Here is a 10,186-nt window from a genome sequence, read left to right as displayed (position 1 = left end):
TTCGATGCATTTGAAAATTGTATCCAGAGCAACTGATTCGATGCGCTAAAGATACGAGATTTAAAAGAGTATCTCCCCATTAATTTAAAAAAACCAAAACAAAGAACCCACAACCATCAACAACAATCATAAAATTCCTTTAAAATATAACAATATTTAGAAAGTTGTTTTAGTGGTAATATGACGGTGTCAGTAAACTCGTAAGAAAAGAAGTATCTTCCGTGCCTTAACGATATACTGCAGAAACAGAACAAAATCGAACTGAATAGATCAGTTATCGATTCCGCTAAAGACAAGGAAAAAGTCATTGACAAAGCGGTTTATTTTATCCGCACCATTTTCTCAAAAAGCATAAACAACTGCGATAACCTTTGTGAAAATATAAATATCATTAAACAATGTGAAACGAAGGTTTCGCGTAGACCTTCGATTTTTGACATGCAATTTTGAGTCACAAGTTACACCCGGCTTCAAAGCGATGACAGTTCACAAAAAAATACGTACAAAATGACGCGACAGTCTTGGCTCTGAGAATTTTTAAAGTTACATTTTTTTTCTCACCGGCGCTGACACGTCGGAAGGTCTAGATACAAATGTCAAGAAATTCGGCTCCAGTACCTTCACATTCTTCTTGCTGCGGTGATTCAGAAACATTTTGAACGATCAGCTGTTCATTTAACTGCCAAATATCATCCTCCCACAGAGACCCATAGAAAAACTCACTCGTCTCAGCATTGTCTTGCACGGCATCCGAATGCATAATATCACGCATTGAATCTCCATCGATATGATTCTGAATGATGATTCCAAGTTCATTGGGAGTAATATTGTCTACAAAGAAATCAAGCTCTGCGTGAACATCTTCGTAATAGGTGAAGTCTCCTAGATCAGATGTCACCAAGGTTATTTCAGAATTCCTTTCTGCACTTAATTCGCCTTGCTTATTTGAACCCATCAGATTAGTACTGCCCTTTTCATCGCTGGACTCGATTTTATTATCTGTGTGCGCCTTTAAGCCAATTTCATCTTCCAGAGACTTGTTAACACCGTTGAACCTCATCTCGCCCCCCAGCTGAATCACAGTGGTGGTTCCTTCTGAATTTCTGTGATTATCATCCATATTATCGATCTTCTCAAACAAGGCTATCAGATCACCATCATGCCTCAATCTTCCGCTACTGGCTCTCTTGGCATCTGGCAAAGCTGGTTCACCGTTCCAATACTCATCTCTCGCTCGCTTATTCTGAGAAACTTGTGAGGCAGCCATCTCTGCAAAGAAGTGCTCTGATTAAAACACAACAATGCATTGAATAACAGAGGCTTCCTGTTTATATCACCGATGATAACTTCTTCGGAGTTCGGCGTTTGAGAGTTAATGCAAAGTGGTGAGTTATTAAAGTTTTCAACGACAGGTCACCTCACGGTAATCCCGAAACTTCTCCACTATATAGATAGCTGGCAGGCTGGCAGTGGATGGCGGCATAATGTGGAAGCTTCCAACAACAAACACAATTGAATATGGTGGTGTTATTTAAAGAGTAGTTTATAAATTTTACAGTCCATTTTTCATTGTTTACAATTTGGTAAGTACTTATTGAAATCACATATTTCGTTATTTAAAATTGGGTTGAAATGAGAATGATCCAGCGGATTTGAATTTGATGGGTAAAGGCTCAGGTGATTTGGCCGTCAAATAGGGTTGGTTATATATTGGTAAGGACCATCAACAGTCTTCATTTAACTTTGAAAGGGACTTTCTCCCAACCATAAATTTCAAATTTGACGACCCACCTCGCAGTCAAAGTGATCCTGCTCCAAGCACCGAAGAGCCTTCTAGATTTGATTCAAACTGATAACATTTCTTAATTCATTCAGTCAGACCCATTCACACACTCTACAGTACTCCGCGGGCCCGCACTCCACCCAATTTCACTTGGGTGATTGAATTGGTAATAAATAAGTAGTTTGTTAATGGAGATTAAATTAGCGGGCTTATATATATTCATTATTAGATAATTGGCTTATTAAAATCTAAGGGTATGCATATACAGTTTCACAGTGTGATTGAATTGTAATAAATAAGTAATTTGCTAATGGGCATTAAATCAACGGCCTTTTATATGTTTATTGTTATTAAAATTTAAGGGTGGGCATATACATCTTTAGCTCATTTAATGCCTCATTTGCAAGCTACTTATTTTCAGCAGATCAAATGGGTCCGTTACATATTCAAAGGTTAATGGTTGACTTTGAATCCGCTACTTCCGATCAGCTGAACTTACAATCAATTTAGGGATGGGTAACACAATAGGGACTAGTAGTGTCTCTTACGAGTTGTGTTTAGTAAGACTTTTTGGAAGTTTTCGCGTTTTTTCTGGGCTAATTTCTCTAAAATCCAGCAAGAATGTATTGAAATCACAAGCTTGATGGGTAACCCATGCACAATCCAAGTGCCCTAGAAGTGTTTCAGGCTCATTGTTTGATAACTGGCTTATTAAAATCTAAAGGTGGGCATACACAACTTCAGCTCATTTAATGCCCCATTTGCAAGCTACTTATTTTTAGCGCTACTGATTTTCCCCAGATCAAATGGGTCTGCGACATATTCAAAGGTTAATGGTTGACTTTGAATCCGCTCCTTCCAATCCCCTGAACTCACAATCCATTTAGGGATGGGCAACACAACAAGGACTCGAAGTTTCTCTTGCAAGTTGTCTTTAGTGAGACTTTTTGGAAGCTTTTTCAGTGGTTTTTTTGGTCTAATTAGTTTTTGTGGTCTAATTTCTCTAAAATCCGGCAAGAATTTATTGAAATCACAAGCTTGATGGGTAACCCATGCACAATAGAAGTGCCCTAAAAGTTTTGCAAAATACTAAATCTAACACAAATCGAAATTTCACCTCAAAAGTTTTCACCGGCACTAAAATATCCAAAAAAATAACACTAAAAATAACTCAGTTTCCCTTTACTTCGACAAAGCTGACTAGCTTAGATATATTTTAAGTACTTCTTTCTCCGAAAAGCAATCCATTTCAAGGAGATATTATATTTTTTGATCTTGTTAGTATAATTTTACATTTAAATATTATTAAAAATAAAAAAATTATGCTGTTATGTTCCCAATGGCACTGAATTTCTTTCTATATTTAAAAATATTTAAAAAAAAAATCATATCACCCATTCAAATAAAGAGTACAGAGAAAATGACTTCCTTGGACTTAGCCGCCCCCCATTTATGAAACCACGTGATTGTGGACAAAATCTGCATCATTATGACCCGAAAGTACAATCAGAATGGTTGATGAGGGCTGACTGTCCCCGACATATTCGGCGTATTCCTTATAGGAAAGTTTGATGGAACCTGTGATTGGGAAAAAAATAAATATCTCGATCATTGTGAGATCTGCACGTCTATATTACATGGAAGGTAAGATAATTTGCTCTTTTATCATAGTTGAATTTTGGAAAATCTATAGAATTTCGATCTCTGGGCAATATAAAAAATTATTCCAGAAATAAATTGTAGGAAGATATTGTCAACAATACATCCCAAAAATTATTCTTGAATATTAAAATCAAGAAAGATGTCTTCCATGTAATTTCATTTTGGCGTACAATCCGGAGACACAGTTCCCGTTAAAATCCCCGCTGACTGAACTAAAATTTTGAAATAATTGTTGGTCATAGGCGACCATCGTATACCAGTTAAATAATCAAGTATGACATCTGCAAAACGGTCATGTAAAGAGAGATGGAGGTTCCGGAGATTTAAATGTTTTAAACTATATAAAATAAAAAGTATCTCGTAAAAAATGTCTAGTGGCAGTAATGATAGATTGCGTAACAAATATCATAAAATATATCTAGTTGGAGTGCCATGAAAGATTGCATAAGTTCTCATGCGTGCAACATGAGCAATCGGATGGTTTTACGTTAGGTCTTTAAATTTTTCAAGATAGGATAGTTCTAGATTAATAAAATGTTGAAAATGTTAGAAGTAATTTCTATGTGTGATTCGAGTTAGTTAAGGATGAATTTTTTTTTGCTAAAAAGGTTTTTATTAGATTTTCAATAAAATATAGCTTACAAAGATGGCAACCTCTGTATTCTCTTTTTTACCAATTTTTTTAAAAGTGGGGTTGGACATACCAAAATGACAACTAACATATATTATTTTTGAAGGGCATTCAAGCTTAGACATAACTGACATGAACAAAAAGAAAACCATAGCTGACCGTTGTTGAGGAGGAAGTACAGGAGGAGCCACGAACAAACCGACATGATCATGGATATGGAAGTCAATATGCTCCACCCTCGCTCCAAACTGTGAAGGTGGTCATTCGTATGGGGATGCTGACGCTGAAGATTGTCCAGCTGCTCCAATATCTCATTCTGGCTATATTGGATGTCGTGGAAATATGCCATATTCTCATTCTTGTCTTCACACTTGTAATTTCAGAGGATATCCAAATTGATTTGGATTTGACGAAGCTACGCTACAAGAGATTCTAGAGTCATTGGAGCTACCACTTGGCCATGCGAACAAATTGGAGATACAAACTATGTTTCCTCATTGTCTCGACTACCAAAATTGGCCGAGGATGCACTATGTCCATGTTGAAGACGCCTCGCTGACTGTTGTTGTCCACCCCCATGGCGGGTGCAATCTCGTTGATGGGGCATTGAGAGAAAAGGCAAATTAACTAGAGAGAAGGGGAAGGCTCCCCGAAAAGAAGGACACCTGCAACAATAATAACTGATACCTGGGTTGATGAACCACCCCCGAGGAGACTGTTGCATTGGACCGATCACCACCCTCCTGCAAGGCCAAGATAAACAAGTTGCTAACCACACTGGGTGGCCTGCACGCCCTCTACCACAACCACCCCAAACGCACTTCAAGCCGTAAAGGCACACAATATACGCCCCAGTCACATTGAGGCCGACTTTACACCACACAATTCCAGCGGACAGCCACACGGATCCCACAAATTCACACCCGAGCACCACCAGATGGGCGAGGTTCTGAGAAAACCACCCTATAGAACTAGGAGGCTCAAACTCCTTAACCCACACACTGCTCACCACCCTTTGATAGGAATAAGACAAACAAGTCACGATCCACACCAGATGGCCTTCACCTCTTCCGTCGAAGACACCCCGTGCGCAATTCAACCCATAGTTGCACATAGTAGACACACCAATCACCCCGAGGGTAGCCTTACACCAAACAATTCCAGAGAGTAGCCACTCAAAACCCACTAATTTCCGCCCAAGCACCACCAGATGGGCCGAGTTCTAGACTAATCACCATACAGAGAGACGAAGAGACTCACACTCCTTATCCCACATGTAGACAAGAAGGCCCGGTGAGACAAATTCCTTCTGCTTGAACCAACAACGGGCCAAAGCTTCCTGGCACCTCAACTTTGCGCCTATTCGTGTCCCTGGGTCCCAAGGGAAAAGTAAGCAATGAACGCTAGACCACAGCACAGGTCCTTGATCCTCCACAATGCCTATCAACCTGTTGGGTTGTGTTATATTCTTTCCACGTAGTTAACAGGGGGTTTGAGGTGTACTCGTAACCCCACTTTATGGGGTCCGCGGCAGCGCCCCGGAAAATTTTGGTTTTGGACCCTATGTTAGGTTGGGTGGACCCACCTATGGTTTTGTGCATGATTTTTGCACATGTTTTTGGACACGATGGTTTTCGGTCCATGGTATTGGATACTTTGGCATGTATAAATATGTATTGTAACATTGAAAGGAACATAATGAAAACTCAAGCTAGTAGTCCCGTTTTGGGATCCAAGGGAAATGTCTATGTATATGTGTTATGCTCTCGCATTGTTTATTTTCTGTGTTTTAGAATTCGTATGCAGGTAATTTATGTACGGGATTAAAACCTACATTAGGTATCAGAGCAATTTTGGCTTCAAGGATGCCTTCGTTGCTGAGGGGTTTTGCTCGGGCCTGTGGTAGACCCTTTTTAGTGGGAGATCTGTGACATCGATTCTGGTGGTGAAAGAAGATGGCGAGCAGTGGAAAGATAGAGATTGAGAAATTTAATGGTTAGAGTTTTGAGTTGTAGAAACTCAAGATGGAGGATTTGTTGGTGGATAAAGATCAGCGGATCGTGGTAGATCCATGTACTAAACCAACGGAAGTGTCCGATGAAGAATGGAAAAAGTTGGATTAGAAGGTAAAGAGCACAATACGATTGTGTTTCTCAGATTCAGTATTGCTGAATGCATTCGGGGAAGCTACAACGAAGGCTTTGTGGGACAAGTTAGGGACTTTGTACCAATCTAAGTCTCTGGTGAATAAACTGTTCCTGCGAAAAAAATTTGTATAACCTGAGGATGAAAGATGAAGACTCGCTGACAGAGCATTTGAACGCATTTAATACTGTGGTAAGTCAATTAGCGTCTGTTGGTATTAAAATTTCAGATGAAGATAAGTGCATCAGTTTCTTGTGTTCTCTACCAGATTCATGGGATAGTCTGGTTATTGCAATAGGTAGCAATGCAACTGCCTTGCAGTTTGATGAAATAGTCTCAGCCTTGCTGACAGAGGAGATGAGACGGAAAAATATGGAGAGCCAAAATGGTGATGCCTTGTCTGTACGAGGATGGTCCCAGAACAGAAACAAAAATAAGTCATCGAGTGGGAGATCTAAATCTCTAGGAAAACCTGTAAAGGTGGTGTGCTAGAAATGCGGAAAGGAAGGGCACTTCAAAAGGGACTGTAAATCTAAAGCTCCTAACAAAGGAAGGGGATCTGATGACGCTCCTTTTGCAGAAGCGAAAACCACCTCAGATGAAGGCGGGGATGTGTACTTGGCTTCTTCAAGTACACATGTAGATCATGAGGCATGATTGATTGACTCAGGTGCATCCTTTCACTTCACTCCCCAACGAGAGTGGTTCTGCGAGTATGAGAAATACGATGGTGGTGATGTCTTCTTAGGGGATGATAGGAAGGCTAGAATTGTTGGTCACGGAAAAGTAAAGTTGAAATTGCAAGGTGGAAGAGTCAGAACACTTCCAGGTGTTCTGCATATTCCCGCATTGGCGAGAAATCTAATTTCTGTAAGCAAGCTGGATGATGCAAGTGTGAAAACAGTGTTCGAGAAGGATACCTGCAAGATGGTTCAGGGATCACTGGTATTGATGCAGGGAGTTCGGATAGGAACTCTGTACAAGCTGTAAGGTAGCATTGTTATTGATGGGTGTAATAGTTCTGTGGTTCCTGAAAGTGGAGCAGAAGATCTAGTGGTCTCTGGAGAGAAGACCATGCTGTGGCATCAAAGGCTTGGACATATTGGAGAGAAGGGCCTTCAAATACTTCATGGTAAAGGTATGGTAGAAGGTATGAGTAATAGCTATCTGGATTTTGATTTCTGTGAAAATTGTGTATATGGGTAGCAGAATTGGGTGAGTTTCCCCTTTGGTAGTAAGAGGGCGAAAAAAATATTAAAACTTGTGCACAGTGATGCGTTTGGACCTGTGAAGGTTCCATCATTGGGTAAGTTTTCCATCACTGGGTAAGTTTGTGTACTATGTATCATTTATAGATGACTTCTGAAGGAATACATGGATATATTTCCTTAAGAAGAAATTTGAAGCCTTTGACAGGTTTAAAGAATTTAAGGCTCTCGTGGAAAATCAGACAGAGAAGAAGATAAAGGTGCTGAGGACAGATAATGGTGGAGAGTTTTGCAACAAGGAATTTGAAGAATTCTGTAAGAAGTGTGGTATAGCACGACAGAAGACTACTCCATATACACCTCAGCAAAATGGAGTTGCATAAAGAATGAATAAGACATTGATGGAAAGGGCAAAAAGTATGCTCAGTGGTGCTGGGTTAGGACAGGAATTCTGGGTAGAGGCGGTGGATACTGCATGTTACCTGGTCAACAGGTCACCTTCATCAGCGTTGGAGGATAAGACTCCACAAGAGGTATGGATTGGTAAGAAACCCTATCTTTCACATTTGAGGGTATTTGGATGTGATGCATATGTACATGTTCCAAAGTAGAAATGAACCAAGTTGGATAGTAAATCTGAAAAGTGCATCTTTATTGGGTATAAGGATGGTTTAAAAGGTTATAAGCTTTGGAACCCAGTCACACGGATGGTTGTGTATAGTCGAGATGTGGTGTTCAGAGAGGTAAAAGATGTTATTAAACATGAAGTCCAACCAAAGGAACCTGAGAAGATAGAGTTTGAGCTAAAGGAGGAAGAATCAAACTCTACAACAGAGGAGGAACCAGAAGATGAAGAGCCACAGAACTCTGACTGTGAGAAGATTGGTTCGAGAAAGAAGGCAGCCAGAAAGGTATAGTCCATCTACTTTCTGTTCAAATTTTGCTTTGTCTGTTACTGATGATGATCCTAGAACTGTGAAGGAAGTAGTGGATTCAGAGGATGGAAAAAACTGGAAAGAGGCCATGGTTGATGAAATGGCATCTTTGCACAAAAATGAGGCTTGGGATCTGGTGGAGTTTCCGGCTGGAAGGAAACCCATAGGCAACAAATGGGTGTTCAAGAAGAGGACAAATGCAAGAGGAAAGGTGGAGAAATACAAAGCTTAGTTGGTAGCAAAAGGTTATTCCCAGGTGCCAGGAATTGATTTTGGTGATATTTTTTCTCCTGTTGCCAAGGTAACTTCTATTAGATTACTTTTATCTGTTGCTACTGCTTTTGATTTTGAGGTAGAATAGTTGGATGTGAAGACAACATTTCTTCACGGGGATTTGGAAGAGGAAATATACATGAAGCAACCTGAAGGCTTTGCAGTGAAGGGTAAGAAAGAACTGGTATGCAAGTTAAACAAGTCTTTGTATGGATTAAAATAGTCACCAAGGATGTGGTATCAGAAATTTGATACATTTATACGGGGACTTGGCTTCACCAGAATCAAAGCAGATCACTGTGTGTATTTTAAATTAATTAGTGACTATGTTATTTATCTAGTCTTGTATGTGGATGATATGTTGTTGGTTGGAAATGACAAAGAAATTATCCAGGATTTGAAGACCCAATTGTCCTCCAAATTCGACATGAAATATCTTGGTGCTGCAAATTATATTTTGGGCATGGAAATTAAAAGAGATCGGGCAAAGAGGAAGCTCTAATTAAACCAGAGGAAGTATGTCGAGACAATACGACAGAGGTTTAATATGTAGGATAGTAAACCAGTGAAGGTTCCTATTCTTGTAGGTGTAAGGTTATCTGCTAAACAGTGTCCCAAGACACAAGAAGAGGAAGAGGACATGTCCCATGTTCCATATGCAAGTGTAGTCGGTAGCCTGATTTATGCAATGGTCTGTAGTAGACCAGACATTGCACATGCAATGGGAGTATTGAGCAGGTTTATGTCAAAACTAGGAAAGGAGCATTGGACAACAGTGAAGTGGGTTTTTAGTTATTTGCGTGGCACTAGTGATTATGGTTTGTGCTACCAAGGAAGACCAGGATTGGATAGAGTGTTGGATATTCGTGGCTTTGTTGATGCAGACTAGGTTGGAGATCTGGATCAGAGAAGATCTACAAGTGGGTATGTGTTTAACCTATTTGGAGGTGCAGTCAGTTGGATGAGTAAGAAACAATCTGTAGTGGCACTATCAACTACAGAGGCAGAATACATGGCAGCCACTCATGCAAGCAAGGAAGAAGTTTGGTTGCAGAGATTGTGTTCAAGTATGGGGCTAGTATAGGAAGCTATAAGGATAGACTGTGACAACCAAAGTGCAATTTTCTTGGCAAAGAACCCTGCATATCATTCAAAGACAAAGCACATTGATGTTCAGTATCACTTTGTGAGGGATATGATACAAGACAAAAAGGTGTTATTGGTAAAGGTGGACACTTTGAAGAATATTGCAGATGCATTGACAAAATCTGTGAGCTTTGAGAGGTTCTCTTGGTGTAGAGAGACAATGGGCGTTTCAGGGCTGGAAAAATGACTAAGCTCTCTTGTGGCCCCCTGTGGAAAGAAAACAGCAAGTGGGAGAATGTTGGGTTGTGTTATACTCTTTCCACGTAGTTAACAGGGGGTTTGAGGTGTACCCGTAACCCCACTTTATGGGGTCCGGGGTAGCGCCCTGAAAATTTTGGTTTTGGACCCTATGTTAGGTTGGGAGGACCCACCTATGGTTTTGTGTATGATTTTTGCACATGTT

At 40.1% G+C, this 10,186-nt stretch overlaps 1 protein-coding gene across 1 annotated transcript; it reads right to left on the bottom strand.

The window, feature by feature from the left end:
- Nucleotides 1–400: 400 nt before the first annotated feature.
- LOC149171084 (uncharacterized) lies at nt 401–1,332 on the bottom strand. Its single transcript, XM_089427429.1, has one exon. The coding sequence runs from the start codon at nt 1,265–1,267 to the stop codon at nt 584–586; it is 684 nt and encodes a 227-aa protein (XP_089283555.1). The 5' UTR covers nt 1,268–1,332; the 3' UTR covers nt 401–583.
- Between the last annotated feature and the right edge of the window lie 8,854 nt (nt 1,333–10,186).

The sequence above is a fragment of the Pinus tabuliformis genome, chromosome 4_2, assembly GCF_031772625.1.
Source record: "Pinus tabuliformis cultivar Carrire ecotype Pingquan chromosome 4_2, CPIR1, whole genome shotgun sequence".
NCBI classification, from domain to species: domain Eukaryota; kingdom Viridiplantae; phylum Streptophyta; class Pinopsida; order Pinales; family Pinaceae; genus Pinus; species Pinus tabuliformis.
Note: the sequence above shows the minus strand (reverse complement) of the source record. Positions and strands in the feature narration are given on the sequence as shown.

Excerpts from the sequence above, each read along its gene's own strand:
- LOC149171084 (XM_089427429.1), bottom strand. The coding sequence starts at position 1,267 with ATGGCTGCCTCACAAGTTTCTCAGAATAAGCGAGCGAGAGATGAGTAT.